Source organism: Nymphalis io, chromosome 12 (assembly GCF_905147045.1).
Source record: "Nymphalis io chromosome 12, ilAglIoxx1.1, whole genome shotgun sequence".
NCBI lineage: Eukaryota > Metazoa > Arthropoda > Insecta > Lepidoptera > Nymphalidae > Nymphalis > Nymphalis io.
In genome coordinates this window covers 7,600,298-7,625,112 of record NC_065899.1, presented here as the reverse complement: position 1 = coordinate 7,625,112, position 24,815 = coordinate 7,600,298, and the positions used below count along the sequence as shown (strand labels likewise).

Below are 24,815 nucleotides of genomic sequence, written 5' to 3'. Positions count from 1 at the left end.
GATTATATATAATTATAAATGCTTTCGTATGTAGCTCAAACACAACGGGATATTGCCTCCTGGCGACACGTTTTTATTTATTTCAGAAGGTAGACGAGCAAATGTGCAATCAGTTTGTAAGTAGTAACTTTGCGAACAAAAACTAGCACTACAAGAAGTACAGCACCACTTGTGTGTTACACGAGCTCACTCACCCTTCAATATTCAAGCCAAGATTGCCCAGTAGCTAGTATATTCTCGAGAATATACACGTGTATATTCTCGTGTTTAATTTGTATTTATAAAATTCAACTCAAACTCGGCGGTCAGAGAAATTCTGCCACGTGTGTGTTCTGCAAAATCCATCAATCGGTCTTGGAGCATCGCGGTGAAGTAAGTTTAAAACCTTTTCAATAGGAAATTTAACTGGCTGAATAACTGATTAGTGGGTAATGTTTACAAATATATGTCTGCTCTAACGGTAAAATTCCAATTCAATTAAATAAATATTGATTAAATAATAAAATCAATTTTACAAGGTTCATTGATCTCTATATATATATAATAAAATTTGACGTTGCAAATATATAAAGTGTTATGCGTCGGATTAGCGGAAAGTGTTATTAAATACGATATTTAATTACGCGACCTTCATATGAAGTCGGACCGTTGTCTTTTCTCAATTACGCCCACTTTTCAATTACCGACTTAATAGTTCCGGTTTTTTATAAAGTTTCACATCACCAAATGTAACAAACGCGTGGCACAGCTAGCGATCGCTATTATATTTAATTTGGTTACATTTATTTTTAATTGCTTCGCACATTTGTTACAAAGAATATGTATATTATCACCTAGTGCTCAAAATTATATTTTAATTAAGATATAACATCCGTTAGAATAACAAATATATGAAAATAATAGTACATTTATAAATATAGTGTAAAAGTGTAGCGAAAAGTTAGCGCGATATTCAGAAGCCAAATTTAAATAAATTAATAATAATAATAATTTATTGAGAAAAAACATAACCTTACACATAAACGTAGAGTTTTTATATAACTAAGTAAAAAAAATATAATAAAATAAAAATAAAAACACAATTATAATATAAAAACTAGGTACATGCCGTGTGTTAGGCTAATTATAGTTGATACTCAAAAATAATCCTATTGACTTCAAAAATAGGCGATAACGTGTAACAACAAATTATACTTAGTAATTTTTGACGTAATAAACATTTATAAAAATCAGCTCAAATTCATAAAAAACTAGGTCAAAGTATTAATAACAATAGTTACGATGTTATGAGAAATATTTTAAAGCTGGGTCTTTAATTAAAAAGCTTGCTCAAGCTTCCGTTGAGGCCCCTTGAGCTTTGCGAGCTATAGAATGTAAAATGTTAAAATAATTTATATTAAAAATATTGATTTTAGATTCTTTTAAAATATTTTAAAAAAGATTTTCCTTCTTGTTATATTATTGAATTATAAAACTACATGATCGATCTATTACACATACATTTTAATAGAATTTTCTTTCGCTGTCAACAAAATTAAAATTTTTTGAAAGTATTTCAGATGATTCAAATCGTTTGCAATTTAAAGTTAAAAAAAAAAACATTTGTTTGGCTTAAATACTTTTGTTTGAACTTATAAAATGTTCTATGGATTAGTATGGGCGGATAGATCGCTTAGCTCGATTCTGATTGTATAATATTTGCTTATTATGATGTAGTACCGTAATTTTAAATGGCCTTAGCTCACTACGTAACAATGAAAACCTGCAATCAATCTTCAAGTAATATATTTAAGCGTTTGAAATAGTTGTGTGTATAAAAAGTAAATTTTTTATCAACTAAATTAAATAAACTGTATTTTTTTTTCTAGTTTTAGCACGGTTTGTTCGATGATAAAGCATTTAAATATACGCTTGATTTCAGTTTCCTTCTTTAAAAATTTTTAAACAGTCAAAACAACATTATGTAAAAATCTTAAATCATAGTCATAAATAAATATGTTGAATATGTTTTCCATAGCAACTTAAATTTAATCGAATATATAATTCCATAAAAACAAGCTAAATGTTATCTTATTTTTAAAGCTTTTAAGTTGAATTTTCATTATCACTTTTAAAATACAAAAAAAAAACGAATATGAACCAAAATAACACCGATAAGGTCTTATTATACAATATTTACTTTAATGTAACCGCCGAAAATTGTAATACTTATAAGATTTCCGTTCTTATACTAGTTGCATCTCTTTCTTCTTTCAAGTTGTTTTTGCAGTCGAAAAGAGACACATTATATATGCAAAATAAAATGTAAAATTTTACGACATAATGAGCGATTGAATGGTTATGGAGTGAGAAGAGTTATATATAATGTCTTTACATTAACCGTAATTGTATACATATTTATTCAAAATAAGGGGATCATAGTCGCCATCGAATTTGCTTACTGTTCAGGTAGTAAGCGTTGTTTCGGATTGGATACTTTTTAGAAATACTTTTATTTACAGAAAAAAATATTAAAACGGTCAAACATACTTTTTTTAGAGATACATGAAATTTGTAGAGGATGAAATTTGTTGCAAACTAGTTAGTTTTCTAGATGATAGGGGTTTGTGCGGGCTCGTCTGAGTAGGTACTATCCATTTATCAAACATTCTACCAAACAGCAATGCTATTGTTGTGTTCCGGCTAGAAAAGTATGTGAGCCAGTGTCAAATATATAGTTACAATAGACATAACATTTAAGTTCCTAACTACAGTTTATTATAAATGCTTCAAACACCTACTAAAAACTATTTATATTAAGTATATTATGTATATACATAACAACCAAAAAGATCGTATCAATAACTTGGAGATATGCGGTGTTACGCAAACTCCTAATGAAAACCTAGCTGATACGGTATGTCTAATAGCGAAAACCACGGGAGTGTCGATTCTACCCAGTGACTTAGAATGTGTATATAGGATAAAAACCAGAAAACATCAATCCCAAATGGCACCTATATGTGGTGAAGAACAACCCACAACTGATTTGACGTTTGCTAATATAGCTTCAACCCCAAAAGGAGAAGAGCCGTCACGCATATTAGTTCGTTTTAAGTGCAAGGAAATAAAAGACAAAGTAATCAGTTCAGTAAAAAAATGGCAAAAGTCAAATCAAAGGAGGCTGCTTACAACATCGGATATAGGAATAAGCGGTATTACCCATAAAATTTTCTTAAGAGATAATTTGACATTCGCAAATTAGTGTCTCCTTCGTACTGTAAAGGATAAGGCTCGCGAACGAAACTTTTCTTTTGTTTGGGTTAAAGATTGCAAAATTTTGGTGCGCAAATCAACAAAGTCAGTTGTTTTTCATATAAACTCCATACGAGACATTAGTCGTTTTATATTATGACTATCTTTTATAATCTATGTTTATTGCGAATATACTATGATATCAGAAATAAAAAAAAATATTGTAATCTTTTTGGTACTTTTAGAGACAATTGCGAAATTGATATCGTTCAATTAAAATATAATGTAATTATTATTATGAGGAAAATATTTCATGCAAACATTTTAAGAAGGAAAAGTTATGGTATTTTATATTATGTAATTATATATATATGCTTAATTCTATAAAATGGGTAAAAAAGTTACCAAGTTAAAATTATCTGTGCTGAATGCTCAATCACTAAATACAGGAAGAGACAATTATCACACACTATAAAATATTTTGATCCAGGCATAATTTCTATCACGGACTCGGACCTATTATTATTATTATTTAACTACTAACTATAATTGGCGCTGCAAAACTGTAGAATACATTGCCTGTGTCTGTATTTCCTGTCGACTATTACTACGTTAGTGTCTTCAAATCCAGACAGGCTTCTTCTAGGCAAGCGTGCTACATCCTACACCGTGTCGATGCTTAACATCAGGCAAGTCGACTGCCTGCTGCCAATTTTTACAAGGCCGACCCGGAGTTGAACCAAGGACCTCACGATTATGAAATAGTAAAATATTTCCTCGTTCTGACAGCCGGGTAGTACATCACAACGAAGAAAGATATATAAACAAAGATTATATTGATTTTAAAACCTTAATATCATGTGTGTATGATTTCTCCAAAAGGCCGTTTATTAAAAAAAAAATGATAATAATATGGCTAAACTAAAAATAACAAAGCATTTACAATAAAATCTAAAAACATATTTATTCCATGCTACTTCTACTAACAAAGGTCCGTACATATAATCTAGTAACGTCGGATCGTTTTCGGTTGTATAAAGTATCATTAAGCGAGCGGAGTCGCGGCGCACAATACAATTGCGGGCAGCATTGTGACAATGTTAATACAACTCTTATGATGATAAATGCATACGTTTTGTCGCTGTTGCTGTCGCGAAGGTAGCGTCGGCAGACAAATATAATTTGTGTTGTTTTTTTCTATTTATACGACGCAACGACGAATAAATAATTATTACCTGGAAATTTTCACATGAAACAAGGTAAAATATTTTCTTTATTTTAACCTTAATCATAGACAAATGTGATGATCATTTTGATTGTAATCTATTAAGTGGTAACAAGCAGCAGAATGCGTAAAAATACACACACCACCGAAAAATATATTTTTTAAATTATAGTTCCGAAGTTATTATAGATTTTAAAAAATAATATACTCTTAATGCCATTTAAGCATATCATTTATTATAGCAAATCCGTAAATCATTAAATTCGTTCACTTCATATTTAAAATAAAGAATAAATATATGATGTAAATAAAATTAAACTTCTTTTTATAACTGAGCTGTACTTCGATTTGATTGACCGTAGGAAATGTTTAATTTGTTATGTCGACAGTACTCGTGTGCAGCGCTTCGTAGATTGTACAATATGGTTTTGGGGTTGACCACACTGTCCGAACTCGTCCATCATACCCAGTCAGGGATAGTGTTATGTAATATAAACAAATGTATTAATAAAATATTTTAAATTTAAATTTTTATAAGATAGGAATGAGAAGATTAATTTGGGATTAACCAATCTATATTATTATTATAAAGTATTTCTCTGTGTGTCTATCTGTTACGCTTTCACGTCTAAACCACAGGACCGATTTTGATGAAATTTGATAAGAAGCAAGCTTGAACTCCATCCTAACTCTTGAGAATGGCCGTAATAATTGCACTATACGTATGTATGTATCGCTATGTATGTATGCACCTTCTCCTCAAAAGGGAGAGGAGGCCTTAGCCCAGTAGTGGGACATTTACAGGCTGTTACTGTACTGTATGTATCGCAGGTAGTGGTAATAAGTTGTTGAGGTAAAAATAATGTCATAGGAAATAGTGTTTTCAATTAGATATGCTTATTAAATACATCAGTTAGTTACGATATATTTAAAATACTAGGAAAGTGACTTTAATCGTATTTTTGTTTTCCGTTATAAATAAAAAAAGTAAGTTGTTTAAACTCCGTTAAGAGCACGTAGCAAGATTGATTTATTTAACATTTGTGTAATTAACTAACGTTCATTACGCAAAATATTTAAATTAGTTGCAGCTGTTAAATACATCTTTTAAATATGTTAGAATATCTTTCAACCGACTTCATGAATTTTAATAACACGTACCAATTATCCTTAATTTTATTATAATAAAGTTTTTTAACGTTAGGTTCGTGAGCCATTGTTATTACAGGCACAAGGGATAATCTTACTTAGATCTTATGGTTGATCCGCATTGATTCGACTTATTGACTGTCAATGGACGAAGTTGACCACTATTTACATAGTGCCTATATGCTCACTTGCATTCCGAAAATAAAAAAACCCTTCAGTTTTAATAAAATTGATTTATTTACTAAGATTATTTTGGTTTAAAGATTTTGCCTTTTCCCAGTCAATACAGTACGATTAACTTAATAATGTCATAACTGTTGTGCCCTTTGCTCAATATTTTCTACTTTGACTGTAGTCTTATTGAGAATAATTTAAGGCATCGTTTTCCTATTATAGTTCAAAGTTTAATATTACATTTGAAAACAGACAATTCTTTTTGTACTGTATTTTGTATTATTCTCTAAAATTTTTCTCTAAGATTCTTAACATTATTAATGATAAAAAAATAGTTTCAAGCACAAAAAGAGTAAATTGATCCATAAAAAAATAATTTGATATTATAAAGTCCACGTTATAGGATTTGGAGCCAGGACTTGCAGCAGGACAGGACTGCAAATCTTGATCAACGAAGGAGCGATTATAAAGAATGTAAAAATGTTTATAACATATAACTCTTGTTTTTAATTTCATAATAAAAAATGTTGAAGATTATGCACAATACAAAATAACCTGCGGATAACGCTTGTAATAGAAAAAACGACATTAATAGTTATTTGACGTTTTAGGATAAAAGTTATCGTTGACAGACGTCCAGCTAAGGCAATATTTTATCACTACATATGGAAGCTAGGGTCGGTGCTGCACCTGCAAACATAAATGTTAGTTAAGCGACGTTGACCTGAGATGGAAATAGATGGGTGAATGACTTCGCGTTACTTAATTTTGCATTCAGATATCCGATATGTTAATAGCCTGGCAGTATTTTTTTATTACCTGTATTTACGCAACAACTAATTATTAATGTTGAAAATTTCTATAAAAGATCATTGTAGTAAGAATCTCACTATTAGATCATCACTCATTCATTATATCACATAGTATATCTAAAGAAAAGCATACTGAAGTGCAGCAACCTATTTCGCAGTGATTTAATGTGTTGCTCATGAAAACAGTCCTAGTAAAAACGCATCGTAAGGCTTATGTTTTACAAAAGTCAAACACCAATTGTGTACAAAATTATTTGTTAAATTTCTTACCTAAGTCACTGTTCTAGTAAATTAAGATATATAAATGATAAATTTTATCAAAATCTTTTTAACTCGACACTCATATATCGCAGATATCAGAAAAATTGCGTTAGTCAGAAAAGCTTATACGAATTTAGTGTTAAGTAAAAATGCGCGCATTGATATGAGGCTAAGATTAGTCCTATTACAAGACATAAATCGCAATTGTAAACAAACCATTACGTGTCTCGTTAATGGTAATAGCTGCTAATAAGCTTGTATTTGTAATATCCTTTCCTGTTTGCATGTCATTTTACTATCATAGGTGTAATAAGAATAATGCGGAATTTCCATTGAATAGAATTCCGTAAATATTTTCTTTTGTTGCTCGTATTTCGAATAACGAATTTCTTAAAATTTATCAGTTTGTAAATCTCGGTAAGAACTTCGTTTCGTCAAAGAATTCAAGCTGTTCCTTCTTCGGGTCTGTGGGGTTCGGGCGTGTGGGTCTGTATGTCCACATACACATGTAGACGCGGTAGCATCTTATCGGTGACCTTGGAAAATTTAAGACAGTTCGAAACATCTCGGACAAAATATAATTAAAAAATAATCATATAAAAACGCAGGATTCGTTTAAATTTATGTCCGTATTTATAAAACCGAAATATTTTTAAACAAAAAAAAAAAAAAACTTTGGTCATCATGACTTATGTAATTGTATATAAATATTAAATACATAGAAAAATATAATGACACCCAATTAGTATTTATCATTAATTCATTCCAATTAGTAAGTTATCTTAGGGAAATTATAGTTTAAAGTTCAAATCCTGCAAATTACTTTTTATAAATTGAAATATTTAATAAAAAAATACAACCCAATAAGCTGTTATTAACGTCTGATGTAATTATTTTCCATAGTGCATATTTTTAACAAGATATATAAATAATAATTATGCAATCGAATTATAAACGATAAAAAAGATTGATCTAGCTCTACAAAATTAATATTCATACATCAAAACAAGTCCTGATTGAACTAGTTCAGATATTCTTATATCTGCTATTACCCGCGGTTTTACTTGTACTGTATTCATAATTGAGAAACTCACTACTTTTTTTATTATTATCATGGGTATTTACGCAAAAAATACGTTATTTTTCCCTAAACGTTAGATACATTTATATTAAGGGGTGAACTGATGGTAGAGCTTTGTGCAAGCTCGTCTGGGTACCACCCACTCATCAGATATTCTACCGCAAAACAGCAGTACTTGTTATTGTTGTGTTCCGGTTTGAAGGGTGAGTGAGCCAGTGTAATTACAGGCACATAAAATCTTAGTTCCCAAGGTTGGTGGCGCATTGGCTGTATAAGCGATGGTTGACATTTCTTACAATGCCAATGTCTAAGGGCGTTTGGTGACCACTTCCCATCAGATGGCCCATATGCTCGTCCGCCTTCCTATTCTATAAAAAAAAATGTCTATGGGTGTTGGTGACCACTTACCATCAGGCCCATATGCTCGTCCGCCTACATATATTATTAAAAAAAATGCTCGGGTTCCGTAGTGATAAATTTTCTATAAAATATGTTATAAAACTGTCTTACATATTTGCCCAAAATCTGAAGCGTATGTTATCAAAATCAAAACATTCTTTATTTAATTAGGTTAATTAATAAACACTTTTGGTTCGTTACGTCACAGGATTAAATTAAATTAAAAGCTACTCGTTTGGATTGTGGGACCTACCGGCAAGAAACTGTTTCTCAAATATGTTTTTAACATAGTGTTAACTACGCAGTCCGTACCATTAAATTGAAATGTAAGTCCTGTATGGAAATCGACGAATATGAAATCCAACCTTTTCATCATCCATATATTATATTATATCCATATATTATATAATAAACCTTATCGATAAATGTTTTCAAAACACAAATTATAACTTTATTATGTAAAAGTTAAAAATCTGGATGAAATCTTGTTATAGAAACGAATAATTTGTCTGAGGATGTATTGATTTACCAGAGACGAGAGCTGTATTATTTTTTCAATAATATCTGTTTTTTTACTCTTATGTGTAAAATATGCGTTTGGCTGAGTTATGTTTTTGTCTATGGAACTCTAATGAAACCTACTAGGTCTTGTAAGTGGCGATCCTGCACGTATGTCCTTGCACGTTTATTTGAATAGATTAGATGAAATTCTTGCCTTAGCTTTAATACTTAACTCAAAATTAAGGTTAATACTTGCCATTATATAAATGTTCTATTTTAGTTTCATTTCGAAGTCCATAAAATTTAAATTAAGAATAAATAAAAATCTTTACAGGTCTAAAGTAAGACTATGTCTTAGTAATAATAATTGCAGTATTATGATTTTTAAAAATCTGTTTCATAATTGTCAATGTTAAACAAAACAGTTTAAGCAAGGTATAAAATTAAATAAGAACAATTACAATTTACTTTATGTGATAAAAATGTTCTAATTGTTTCGATGGTGTTTTCAGGTCGGTATCACAAGTATTTCGTCAAAAGGTTAGACATGCATGTGTGTGGTACCACTAAAGAGAGTTATAGTATAATTAAACTAAGGAGTCTGCCTGTATATGTTGTTGAGGAAGTGATTACTTGAACGATGCTTTGTCTTTTTCTTTCGAATGTCTAATCAATGATGACAGAAAGAGAGAAATCAGGATTAAACTAAACATACTAGTGCATGAATAAATGACTTTATCATCTGAATGCTGGATTTAATGGAAGGATTGCCATAGTATTTAAAAAGATTGGATTGAAGAAGTATGGTAAAAATCCTAAAAGGCTTAATCGTTTAACGTTTTATAAGCTGATATGAAATTCGCTAGTTCGTACCTAATTCTTTAGACTTGTCGTCCCCACGCCTAATGCTAGCCCTACATACTGGATGGACTAGATATAATAGAAATAGTAAAAAAAAAAAACAAATAAAAATAATTTAAGAACTTTCGATATTCTTCTCAAATGAATGTAATAATATCTTATAGTTTTGCAATATATATATAAAGTAAGTTGTTTTATATTGAATTTTATACATATATACAAAAAATATTTCATTTTAACAACATTTAACAGAAATTAGTTCAAAAAGAATTGGTTCTTTATGGCATTGCTCGTCCATGGTTGACACAATTTTAAAAATGTTCACGTTTCGCCCACGTGCTTAACGCATCGTTTTCTATTGTATCAGAAATTGGGATAAATTATGTAATTTGTAATATACATTTTGTAATATGAAACTTTAAATCTTTCGAGTAGTTTCTAGTTCTGAACAAATATTACTAGGCCATATGAGGCCAGCAAGAATAGATTGATGACGAAGACGCAAACAAATCGATCACATTTTTAATACCAGGATTGTTTACAATCCTGGTATTAAAAAATATATCCTGGTATTATAAAATATTTTCTATCACGATTTTGCAATAGGAAACGGTTTGGAAATACTGGATCAAGACTTAACACCGAAATTTTATTTCATTATATGCATAAGAAATATATATATATCTATTATTTATTCTTAATAATCAAATGGTTTGGAAAGACATTTCAAATCTGAGAAGAAAGTGTACAAATCTGTAATATTATTTTTGTAATGTTTTTTATGTTATAATTACGCAATTGTCTGAAGCCGATTTAATTTACAAAATGTCTACTATTATTTATTTAGTAGAGTAACCATTTTATATTTCTTCGCTATATCAATATTAATTGTTGCTTAGCTGCTTCATTCAACTGCATCGTAGCTCTAGTGGATAGTCTGTTAAGCTGCAATTCTAAGCAAGCAAGAAATTCTAAGTTTGCAGTTTTATAGGCGTGTGTCTTCTATCTCTTTCGTAGTTGGTTATTCCTTGAGTTTCGCTGCCCTAGCTGAATTTAAGGTAAACTAACTTAACTGGTAAATTGTTCAATTACTGGTCACGTGATACAGCGAATACCTCTTAAATTTCCATAAATAATTAACAGGTATTTACTTTGTCTTGGTCCGCTGATTAAGTCAAGCTACCACTGAATGCGCTTTTACTAGCTTTCATACTTACTCATCTAGAGTAATATCATAACATTTTCATTTATTTTTTTTATTTACAAACAAATACTATTGAAATCGACTTGTAGAATAATTTTTCCACATAATATTTAAAAAATGTTTCTGTTATATTAAGCGATTTAATTCTTTTTCTTTAGTACTGAGTGTTTTCTGTTCACTGTATCGAAATAAGAATCTTATGATAAGGTAAATAAGGACTATTCGCAATTGTGCACTGTGATGTACTTTTACATTCTTATACGTATATGTTCGTGAATTATACTTACATATACCAAGTGCAAGCTACGTAGCAACCTGTACAGACATTACTATTGAATTATAACACTTATTGCAAGGGTCTTAAGGGCGCCGCTAACCCGTTGCTGTTTAAAATGCGCAGTTAATGAAGCCGACCAAGGTCCGCAATTATCGCAACTGGGTCGCTAGGACCGGTTGCGCACATGACTGATAAGCAGTGCCTCCGAAAATACGTTGCATCGATGATGAAAAAACAGTTGTAGATGAGGGTTAAATTCAATTATGATTCTTTTTTCGAAAATACAGTGACGTCCGCTATGCTATTTGCCACTCTTTGTCTAACAAACGCATGTCATAATATGATTTGATAAAAAATAAATTATAATTTAAAAAAAAAACAATAAATATATTACATTATAGTGTTTTTTGAATTTTAATATCATCTTATATGTAGCTTAATACTTTCGTTTAAATTATAAGCCAGAAAGAAATGAAACTTATTTGTCACTTGTCAAATGTCTCACAAGTAAAATTTACGAAAAAAGGTTAAATACGTCAATTTTTTTTAATAGTTGCCAGGTTGATTTTTAATTTGACCATTAACGACTAATTACTGAATTCACAAGCATTCATCTTCGTTAAAAGCTCGGACACACATCTGTCTACTTGAAATGCGTCTGATTTGTGGTTGAATTTCTTACCAAATACACTGAAAAGTAGTTTTGCTTAAGTGACAGAGAATAATTTACTGCTTAATTTGTATGTAATCTAATTAAGATATATCGGAGCTAAAATGCGTCAGGGTGTGCCAACAATACTGGAAAATATTTATACGCTACCGACCCAACCCTGATTGGCTCGGTTGGAATTTATTAATCATAAATGTAAAAATGGGTTTTTGTAAATCTGCTTAAGATTTCGACTTCCATTAAGACTTCGAGTTTTTGATAGTGTTTGACTGTTCTTCATTAAAGTCGACGCAGATTTTTGCAAGTTTTGAAACTATCAACATTGTTGTAACTAGTCGCTAAATAACACTAACGCAAATATACTTTTATACCATTTAATTATGTCAATATGTATATATAATACAAAGGCACGAACGTAACACATACCGTCTGACGGGTATTGCTTACTAGCAATACCCGTCAAACGGTACTTATGAAGACCATGTCCACATAGCCAATTGTATTGTATATATAATATTAGTGAAACAAGTTAATGAAAATTAATGAAATTTAATACATATTATAATATCAATTTCAGAATATTGAAATCAACAGAACGTAACCCTAATAAGTCGGTTAGATCCATTTAATATCAATTGCTTTATCCGGTCGGTTAAGATGCGCACAAACGATCGCCGTAATATACACACGCAGGACAAAGTCTGTCAGTCGTGTTTTGTGAATTTCTCATATTTTGATATATTGATTTTTAAATAGTAAATTTTCTATTGTAAATCCAATTACTTCTTGACATTAGACGAATAAGTCTTATAATGATGCAAAATTCCTTCATATTATCTACGTATTCGCATCGATTTAGTTAAAACGATGTACAGTTATTGTTAGCGTTTGAATTTTGGTTATGAGAAAGTACGATTACATACAATGTATTAAAGTTTATTTTCTGATAAAATAATATGTATCTCATGCATGTATGAGATATTAGTAAAAATATATTTATTATACAATTAAAAATAATTTTATTTTTAGGTTAGTATAAGTACATAATGTAAATTACATTACATAACATATACATTGCATATTATGTATACTATATAAATTATTTATTTTATGGACAATTGACTTGCATCTAGTAATTGTATACAAAACGAGGTTTGTATAAGTTTTTATAGTGTTAAAAACCATTTTTTTACATTTATTTCCTTATATATTTTATATATATATATGTATTCATAATATATAAATTAATTTGTATAATTAGTTTGTATGCATAATTAACTTGATATACAGTCTGTTAAGGTCTATTATTAGCATTTATTGTTTAACAATTATAATACATTCTAGAGCATATAATTTCGTTATTAATATTCAAATATAATAAATTCTATATGTAACATCAATTCTTTATAACAGTTATAATAATACGCCTTGCACTAATGTTAAACGAGGATGGATCGCAAATAACCCTTATTTCTCTAACTTTAAAGTATAATTTCGTTTGAAGCTTCTTTAACATATAATAACATTACTTTTGTATTTCTTTTAAACAGGATCTAGAAGAAAATGCGGGAAGCAAAAGCAAATGCAAGGTAAGCTAATGTTAAATATAATTTATGATGTAACAACGTTTGACTGTTGTAATATTGTGGCCGCTGCCTAATCTCATATTAGCTCTGACTCCTCATGAATCTTTTATATGTCACTAGCGCTTTACCCGCAGCATCACTCGCTTCGAAATGAAGGAATTTCATACAAACTTTCACCCTCTTTAATTTTTTTTTGGGCGATTATATTCAGAGTTGCAGGAGGAGGACTCTTAAAGAATCCTTCGTTTATATGTAGACCGTACTTGCGTGGATACAATATATGCATGTACTTACGTGTATATTTTCTCAAGGTATAGGCCATCAGTCGTTAGAAAATACACGACATAATATATATATATCTTCTATTATAAAATAAACTCTGTTTCCCCGATAGTATGTATTTCAATAAACAATAGTATGATAATAACTCAGATCTATTGCGTACTGTAGTAGCGAGCCATCAACAAGCTATAGATTGTGAGGAGCTTGTGGCCAAGAAAACGGCGGACGATGCTTAATATTTGTTATAACTAATTTGAGGGTTTCATATGTTGTTAACATATAAAATTTAATATACTTTTTTAATAAGGATAGAAATCTATTTTAAATTTAATATGTGGATAGTCTCAGATAAGAGTCTTCTTTATAAAGCGTCATACGTCATTAGGTTTTTCGATGAACATTTAATCAATTCAAATCTTTATTTCAACAGCTTATGGGCTGTTAGCGATATGGAAGTCTCATGTTCGAATCTAACCCGTTGATATTAAAACTTTTTTATCCTGAATTTCTATGTGTCGTCATATAATAAAAAAAACTCTTCCTTTATATACTTAGTAGTGCTATATTAAAAATTTAATATAAAAATACACATAAGATTGTAAACCCGCCATTTTTCCGGACTGATACGCATTTCTCCATTTCATACGCGTCAGATATCGCGTGGTTCATTGGAACAATTTACTGTGATGTTTATATTGTTTATGGGCGAGCGGCTGCACATATTCGGGTGATCGGATTATCGTGATTGCGCGATCGCTGCGACTCCATTGCGGCAAATCTTTTGCTAGATGTGTACAAAAGATATGTTTTTATAAAGTTCATAGGTTGCTTCGTAAATGTTACTTGTGTGTTTTGTTTGAATAGTAATTTTAATGTGTTAAGATTTCGTTTACTTCTAGCGGAATATTTTCTATAAATTATATATCAATATTCAGATAACTGGGAGATGAAAAATTAGCCGTTTATTACTTTTTTTGTACATAACATTCCTTTCGAATTTTATATTTTTATATTCACTTTAATCCGCTTTTAATAGTGTTGGAGTAAGCTTCAAACCGTCTCCTCAAAATATAGAGGCCTTATCCCAGCAGTGGGACATTTACAGGCTGTTTGTTATCTTTATATTTAATAAGATATTTGATGATTGCTTAAATCGTCAATCGCCACGACTAATACGAATTGCCAATGGTTTACTAAAGAATATTTATTTAATATATTTCTCCATACAGTTTAATATTTGTTTAAATACTAAATAGCAACAAAGATAAATTACTCATAATTATAAATTCCACGTCTAATACGGTTAAGTGTCGCCTCCATATAAGGAAATTTTACAACTTCTTCTGATCTTACGATGCTAACAAATTGTGATATATAACTATACACAATTATGGTGTTAGTATTTTTTTTAAATTATTGATTTGCAAATTTACAACTATTTTAGTTGAAGCCCACCATCACAACGGTTTACATACTACCACAATTGGTGTTATTCAAGTGAGATTATTATTATACATTGTAAATAAATAACAAAAACCAAAATTTAAATATAATAAAACAAAATCTGTTTTAATAACTAAAAGAACACCAACCGCTATGAGTAAAACATTTTTCTTAATAAAAACAGAATTAAGAATTATTGAACATATGTATGTAGTATATGGTAATAAATAATGATTTCGTAGTCTCGTTTAAAAATATTGCTGTCGATGAATAAATATAAAACTAATTCTCAATTCAACTGCAAATAAATTCGCAACTTATTAGCGACAAACAGGAAGGACACGTGTAACTTTTTTCTCAACAGAATATAACTGTTCAAGTAAAAAGCGTAGCTTGTCCCCAGTTAATTGCATAAATAATTCACGCGAGGGTGATCTTCAGCCATCATCAATAACGAGGCGTCATACAATCTGTTTTATGTGTCAACACTCAAGTTTTACGTAATATTCTTGTTTTATACGATACTTGAAAATAATGTGCGAAGATTGTTACAATCTGGTGTGACTTTATTTAATCGAGTATGGTGGTACAGTTTTGTTTTCATTATATCCTGGACGCTTTTCTCCCATTCACTCGTTTCTAATTTTTCCATAAGAAATGCTATATATATTAAGTTATTCATGTTACTTTAGTACAGCAAAGTGTTGAAATGCTTTTTCTTTCCTCTGTTTCAAGGTGACTATTCGAAAAAGTTATTTTATACTTTATAAAACATTGTCTTTATCAATAATATTTCTCGTAGAAAGTCTTTTTCCTCACGGTTATTTTTCGATACATTCCTGTACATTTTTCTGAAGCATAAGGAAAACGGATTACTAAACTCAATATGCCAAAGGCTTTACGGACCGATGTGAAAATCGGAGTTTCGAACCTCACCTACAGCTATATTCGTTCCCACTGTTAATACAAGCTTCACTTTTATATTGAAGGAAAATAGGAATATTAGTATTTCCTTGGAAAAAGGCTTGCTTGTAGTCTTAAATAAGCTGTACGATGGTTAGTTTATAGTGAAATATTAACGTCGGATTTTTAGTTTCCAAGTTATTCAAGTGTAAAATTTTACGTCGCTCTGAAAGAGGAACACCTACATTTTTAAAATAAAACCCATTTGTATATCTTAATTCATCTCTCTTCATATTTATATCATCTAATTTTTTAAATAAATAATTGTGACAAAAAACGGAAAATAAAATATGAGAATTAAAATTATAACCTTTATTTCAATAAAAATAAATATGTAATGTATAATTAATCTATAAATTAATGTAATGTATAATTTTAAACTAGCTTCAAACCTGTTTTCAAAAAGTATATCCAGGATATTTAGATTTTTTTGGATTGGGTGTGTGTGTGTGTGTATGGAAGGAGAGCTATGTAATTGTGCATGTGTAGATGAAAGTATTGTACGTTACTTTATAACGGATTACTTCGGTCTCGTGATAATTTAAAACGAGTTTTAAAGTTTTGTTTCATATATAGATTTGTGCAATGCGTGTATGATAATTCTATATAATGTGTGACTGCGATTCGTGTGTGATGTGATTTCAAGAAAACTCTTGTTTTGTCTATCGATCAGTATCTAAGACTGAAGTCGAAATATCTCAAAACTAAAATCTAGGTTAAATCATAAAAATTCCATACTTATTTGAATTTTCTTTATCTATTTATTTATTATGCTCGGAAAACTCTACAATGTAATATATTACAAAAGAAATGCAAGAATATTAGTACAATATATAACAATTTCTTTAAATTTATTTTATCATAATATAATAACATGTATATTACAAAATTTAAATTTAAATCAATCTAGAAAAAAAAATACTCTTAAAAAATACAATCGATTTCATATATAAATAAAAAACCTAATTAAGACACTTCGAATATTCCTTGGATATTTTTCACATAAAGTGTATAAGTCTTGTATTGTAATTAAATTTACCGTAGTCTATAATTAGCGGTGTTTAGTCTTAAATACTATTTTTATGTAAATTACGAAAGCAGATGGGTTTGTTAATGCGCGGCACTGCATGTTCACATAGTTTTTTTATAAAAAAGGTACGTGGCAGCATATAGGTCACCTGGTGGTAAGTACCACCGCCCATAGACATTGACGCTTAGCTATTCCTTAAATCGCCAATACGCCACTTACCTTGGGAACTAAGATGCCTATAGTTATGCCTGTGGTTTCAATAGCCCACTCACACTTCAAACTGGCATACAACAACACTACGCATTTGCTGTTTGTTGGCATAATATGTGGTGAGTGGGTGGTACCTGACCCGATCGGCTTACACAAAACCCTACTACCAAGTAAATGTAAAATAAAGCAGCTAGCAGTAAAGCTATTTTTGTCCAAAATAAAATTCTGTCAGAAATAAAAATTCTTATGACTGACATGACTGTCAATCATTTTATTTGCAACATGAAGGTGTAAAAGCGACATTTTTTCTCGAATTGAATTAGTTTGACCGTCTATGCGTGTATATAAAGGGTTTATAAAGACTCTTGAATTGCTGTTATATTAAGTGTTAATTCTGGTCCAATAGTAAGGACCTATCTGGGTCCTTACTATCATTGGACCTTCTTAAAAAATCAAACTATATGAAAGAGGTACATAATATGTTATATTCTTATTCTGTTAAAAAAAATAGATAAAAAGTTTGAAGCTATTAAAAAATAAAATACTTCATTTAATTATTTATTTAGTGATATTTTAAAAACAACTTTGCGATATACGTTGAAAGTGATAAACGACGTTTTTTACATGATTTCAAATTCCTTTTAGCGCCGACATTTTCTAAGCAAAGAATTTGCACAAACCAATATATCACTATTTTTTTTTTAATAATTTAATTGGTAAAGGAGGCAAGGTGCATTCGAATGAATAAATTTAGAAGATATACCAGTTATAAACAAACACACGTTGGATAATTGGTGGATATTATAGCTAGGCACGGTGTAATGTGTACCCGCGTTAAACAAACACCTTTCAGTGATGTCATTATTTTGGTATAATTATAGACTTGCACACATATAAAGTTGCAGTTTAAGAATTGTCATATTGAACAAAGTTGAAGTTAAGTAAGATACTTATATTATTATTCATTTTAAATTTCAATTGTAAATAGGAAAAACATTCCAAAAGGGTAAGCTGCAGGCAGACGGCCATTAAAGTCATATAGCGTTACAAAACATTTTTTTTTCTATCTGGAAAATATATTTACGCATGCGAAATGTAGGGAAATGTGTATGTGGACGTCTTGGATAATACATCCTGGGACATTTTTCACACACGGCCATCTGCTCTCGAATTAAGCTTATACAGAGCTTGTTCTATGGAAACCAGACAACTGATATACTACATATACTATTTTTCTTTTGTAAATATATACTTATATAGATAATTACACCCAGACTCAGGACAAACAGACATGTTCATGCACACAAATGTCTGGATGGGAATCGAACCCTTCAGCGTGAAAGGCAAGCATCCACCAACCATGCTAACCGGCTAGTCTATGAGGATGAATACCATACTACCACCGGCGGTAGCATTCTGTTATGGTCGCGACGTCAATTTTCGATATGGTTATATGAGTATCGTATCGTAGTATCGTTATATGAGATCGTATTAATCATTACCTGTCGTCAGGTTTGTATCGTGTTTCCTTCTAAAGGACACCGATACAGTTGGTAATGTACTTAATATCTTGATAAAAAAAATATTTACATGCACCTCATATATTTTCGGTCGAATCAGATTACCATCACATCAGACTGAGAGTGAAGGAAGAAGAGTGCGCCTCTGTTTGCTAGCATACTCCGCACTAGAATATTTCCTACGAATTGGCTAGTTTTCGTTAAAAATTACCGTTGTGATCGAAAGCGGGCTCGTCTCTTCTAGCCTATTTTTTATTTTAGTTTATGTTATGTTAAATTTATTATACTATATAGCACATAAGTGGGCTTAAACTCATATTCTTTATTTTCCTTAAATTTAAGTAGTCAACTTGTTGAGAAAAACTAAAAATACGCATTATGTCATACCGCGAGATTGGTTCATATCAAAATGTTCTGCCTTCGTGTGTCATTTTAATCTTATGCATATATTTTCGGTGTTAACATAACGGTAGCCCGTCCGTCTGTCACGGAGATACATCTCCGCAATTAATCAGTCTTATCATTGGACCTCGGCAGATGTGCTTTTATAAGACTCAATATTGTGATCCTTAGAACAAGGGGTTGATAAAAATGGCATCTGGGGAATGGCATGCTTACCAAATATGCGAGTGAAGCCCAAAGACTTCACCTTTCAAACATCATCCATTTTATTCAGCTCACATATCCCATTACACGAATTACTAATGTGCTTCTCGAGGTTAAAACATGAAACAACTCACATGCAAGAAATATATTTTGTCTCATTAAGACATCTTTGTGGTCATGTTGAATACGATGTATTATTTCAATAAAAATTTAGTGTTAAATTATTTGTCAATCTTTTCGAAAACAACTACAGTTATCGTTGAATATGTATTTAAAAAAGTCGTGTTTAAAGGTGTCGAAAAACTCAAGGGTAAAACACGTTAATTTAAATTATTAAGTAAAATCTTTTACGTAAGATCTTAATTAATTGCCAAGAAAGATTGTTTTTTTTTTTTTGTTTAATTTAGGCATAACGTTGAAAACCCGCTGTTATCGCGACAGTATGTTTGACGCACATATATGTACATTGTTGCCTTTATTGATTTATTTTTCATTTTTTACTGAAAAGTTTTAACAGTGTAAGAAATAACTGAATATATTTATAGCTATCAAAATAATTCTAAATTCTAAAATATTGACTTGCCCATAAAAAATCTAGTGAATAAAACGACGCGTAATTTTTGTTTATAATTTCATGCACATCGCTGAATGGTACTCTTATGTAATGTTAAGTATATTTCGAGCACAGACTATTCTTAAGTTCATAGTTAAGAGGCATACTAACTTGTCTGCTTGCAGCGAAGAAACAAACTAACAGCAAATTTGAGTATTATCTATGATGGCTGTAATCAAAGGTTCACTTGTTAAACCTGAATAAATCATTATTAATGTTTGATAGCGGAATAACAAATTACTGCTTAGCCGCCATAGCGCAAACTCCTACCACAAGTGTACAATGTATGTGACAAATTAATTTAAAAAAAGTTGCAAGTATTAAAACGAATCCTTACTTATTTTCCAATTTATTACCGTAACCTTAAGTTCTAAGATCAGGTCCTTTTACATCAGTGTCATTCTAATCATTTGACTTTATCTGTAGAGACTTCCACATTAAAAAGTATTTTTTAATTAGTGCCATGTCCAAAATAGGTCGAATACGAGAAATTATTTCATCTTAAAGTGCATCATTTAAGGCGAGACGACGATTTGAGAAATTTGATAAAAAGTAAGCCTTCACGCGCTTAATCTATACATTCTATTTATATACTGTATATCTGTCGGAGTGTTGTCTGTACGTGAACTATTATATGAAAATTGTGACAAATATTATCTACGTAAAATGCAAAAAAACTTTTCTTTAAACAACCCATCAGTCTTTCAAGCAAGAACGTATTGGATTAAATCTTTTAGGCTGTACTATCCGGAAATTAGAGTGTTGCAAGAACTAAAATATATATTTCCATTTTATTGAACGAACTCGCGAGCTCACCAGTACGTTGGTAACCAGCACAGATAATTGCAATCTATGTTACATGCCAAACACCAAAAAGGTGAAAGAGCCATGAGGTCTTATTTGGCTTCTAACTGAAAGGCGCGGAATGGAATAAATGCGATCGCATCTGGATGATGATATAAAATAATATAATTATTAAGGCATTCATGTGATTTAAAGGAATTTACCATATTGTATAATTGCTTATAATATATTGCTATTTTTTTTAGGAATGAGGAAGGTTAGGAAGGCTCGTTGAAGGATATTTCTCAGAAAGTAGTAGGAAAAATACCTAATTATTAACTAAGTATCTGCTACGTTTTTGGTTTTTAACTATTTCATTTCATTTACATATTTGGTTGTGAGAGTACTAAGTATTTGTTAATTATCATTTGTAAGTTCATTCCATGTCCATCATCTACTGGTGGTAGGGCTTTGTGCAAGCTCGTCTGGGTAGGTACCACCCACTCATCAGATATTCTACCGCAAAACAGCAATACTTGATATTGTTGTGTTCCGGTTTGAAGGGTGAGTGAGCCAGTGTAATTACAGGCACAAGGGACATAAAATCTTAGTTCTCAAGGTTGGTGGCGCATTGGCTATAAGCGATGGTTGACATTTCTTACAATGCCAATGTCTAAGGGCGTTTGGTGACCACTTACCATCAGGTGGCCCATATGCTCGTCCTCCTTCCTATTCTATAAAAAAAAAAAAAAAAAATTCCAAATCAGTACGTAAAAATAATTTTACATTTAAATTCAAGAGTGTTATAGCATTACTTACTTAAATTCGTAATTCGTATTATACTAGCTTACGTTCATCCGAAAAATCACAAACAGTACGTGTAATTACTATCAAGCTTTGCAACACTATTTGGGCGTAAGTAATCACTAAAACCAGTACTATGCGATCATAGCTTTTTATTGAATTTCAATTAGAGTATTGTTACCAAGATCTTAGGAAATCAATCAGTTAAATACTTGCCTTTATTGTTAATGCCTTGAAAATTCACTTAATATTTGAAATTGTTATATTTGTACGTTCAGATATTACATATTCAATATTGTCCGATATCATACGACCTTATAATTTAATAATTATAAACGTTACTCAGCGGCTTTTTGGTTAAACATGATATCGCTCTTTCTGACGTTATTGATTTGACTTTCGAATGAAGACGAATCGAGACACTTCACTTATCACCTAAACATATTTTTATAAGTAAGTCCGTTAGTGTCTGAATAGTAGATACTAAGTGTCGATTTTCCTAAAATAATAAAACTATGCAATTTGATAACTAAAAATTATAATGCAATTTTTCATGACTATGTTAATCGGTACCATATTAATCTGCGTGGGTTCACAATCGTGCCTCATTATTATTGAAGTCTTAAATAAAATTAAAGTTAATAGAAATTTAAATTATATACCCATTAAATTCCTTAGCCCAAGATTACTGATCATTTAAATAACTTTTAGTAAAAAAACTGTTTACTTACTTATTTTTATAAGGCATACTATCATCGTTTATTTCAATTGACGTAATATTAAAAAAATCATCTGACTAAACTAGTTATAGCTCCCACTAGGTGACAAAACATTTATAAAATATCGCATTAAAGTCTAGACTGGACGGCTTGAGAACTACCGTTGTGTGACGTCACAAGATAGAGATGCACAATCTTCGTAACCGGTCCGAGCAGGACGGCGACAAAGTAAAAACAACATACCAAATAGGGTGATCACATGTAGCGAAATATTGCGATAAGTGATGATCGGTTGCACTTATAGGGACGCGGCTTTCGCGGTCTATTTGATTTTGGAACACATTTTTATTTTCAAAAGGACTGTTCTTTAACGGGTCAACGGAAAGCGCGGGAAATGTGTTTTTAGTGACATATGGCGCGGATGCGACGAGTAATGGTTTGACAGCTCGACGTTTGCTAGATCGTCACTTTTTTTAAGGTTATATTTTTAAAACGCCACACGAAGTAGGCTAATTGCTTATAATAACTTATATTTAATGGACTATTTTTGCTTTATATTTAACAGGTGTGAAGGCTGTTTTAATACAATTTACTTAAAATAAGACACATATCAGCTACCATAGATTTACAGTAAATAGTGTGTTTATTTAAAAAAATACTTTTTTTTTTCAATTGAGTTCTTCTTTTTTTCAACTTTTATTAACTTAAGGTAAATATTTTTTCGGATGTTACAGTTCGATAACGAAAAATTTTAATAAAATCGCAATAGTCGCAATAAATCCTTGTTTGATATTATTCAGTATTTCAATATAATATATTCGATTGAGCGGCGTATCGATCTTTGTATCAAAGATATTCTCAAACAGAATATAATAGTATTGTGCGTGTGTACCACGAACCAACAGACACACTTACCTATTAACACTATCTCTTGGCAGTCCAGTTTGGAATAATAAAATAAATATAATTTTGAAATATTAAGCAGTTTGCAGACCTTATCTTAGTTATGTAATGAATTAATAATAGATAAAAATAATGCATATAAAATAAATTAGAACTGAAATATTCAGCCGAATATTAACCGAAGATTGCGGGTCCCATTTCGTACGCGGCGGTGAAGAAAAACATTTTGAAGAAATCTACATGTGTCGCAAATCTACCACAAGTGCATCCACCAATCCGCATTGGAGCAGAGTGTTGGAATAAGCGCCAAAACGTTTTCTGTTAATGTGGACTGATGTCCCACCGCTGCTCTAAGGCCTCCTTGATAGGAGGCCTTAGAGCAGCGGTGGATATTAACAGGCTATTATATTTAGTAAGTTAATAAACTGATAAAATATTTACGTTTCCTATAATGGTGGTGGTACCACATTCTAACCGTCCTAATACCAAAATAAACAGTGTAATTAAAGAATGAAGGACACATAGGACATAAAGATAAATATGATAAAATAATTGTACTATGACTATATTAAAAGTGACAACTGACATTTTAATACCTTATATAAAATGCTATTTAAAATAGTAATGTATTCGTTTTTTGCACATTTCGAAAGCACACATGATTTTGAGTTTTACTTTGTGGTAGAACTGTGTACAAGCCCTTCTGAGTAGAAACTCTCCACTCTTCATATTTACTTGTACTACCGCTAAGAAGCAATGTTAAATGTTATTGTTTTTTGGTTTGAATATTAACATCTAAATAAATAACATCTTCGTTTCCCAGGCTGGTGGCGTATTGATGATCTCACAGATAGATAGTATTTCTTAGAAAGCCAATACCTATGGGCGGTGGTGACCACTTACTCAGGTGGATAATTTGAATTCTACAATCCTAGAAAAAAGCCCTACAATGTCTTGTAATTTGGCAGCAACCCAAGAGGCATTGACCATCCCAATATATTGATGACGTCACACAACTTAATATGTCGCCCTTAAATTGAATACAATTTATCCTTTCGTAGAAAAAAATTATTGGTATTATATTTAAATAAGAAATAAGTGTAAAATTCCTTAAAGACTCTTGCGCAGATTGAACCATATCTTTTATATCTACGCATGCGTAGCGTTTATTACTCAGATTTCAAATCTCTTGATTTCTCTCAGAATTAGCTGCCAAAGAAAATTGTGATCTATAATACAGACAATAAAGCTGAAAACTCTAAATTAAATTGTAAGTGATACGTCGTTTTTGAATATGAGAATTGTTGTATTGATTTAAGCGGATAAAAGAGAAATGGATTTATCTCTTTTCAATGTATAATGATTATAGACATTCGTCTCTCTCTAATGCTCTATCGTGCTTTAGGTGTGGAAAATATCGTAATTTACGTCTCAATTATACCGAGACTCAATAAAATAATTATGGTAAATTGACAGGTTCGATTCCTATAATTTGTAATGCTTCG

General features: G+C 30.7%; 1 protein-coding gene across 4 annotated transcripts in view; it reads left to right on the top strand.

Moving 5' to 3' along the window:
• Positions 1 to 24,815, top strand: part of LOC126772365 (serum response factor homolog) — a 246,156-nt gene that overhangs the window by 63,733 nt on the left and 157,608 nt on the right. For 3 of the 4 annotated variants that reach the window (XM_050492711.1, XM_050492710.1, XM_050492712.1), the window contains exon 3: positions 13,399 to 13,437. The exons of the other annotated variant lie outside the window; for it this stretch is intronic. In XM_050492711.1, the coding sequence (XP_050348668.1) occupies positions 13,399 to 13,437 (39 nt within the window). The remainder of the gene's footprint in view (positions 1 to 13,398; positions 13,438 to 24,815) is intronic. 4 annotated transcript variants of the gene reach the window in all.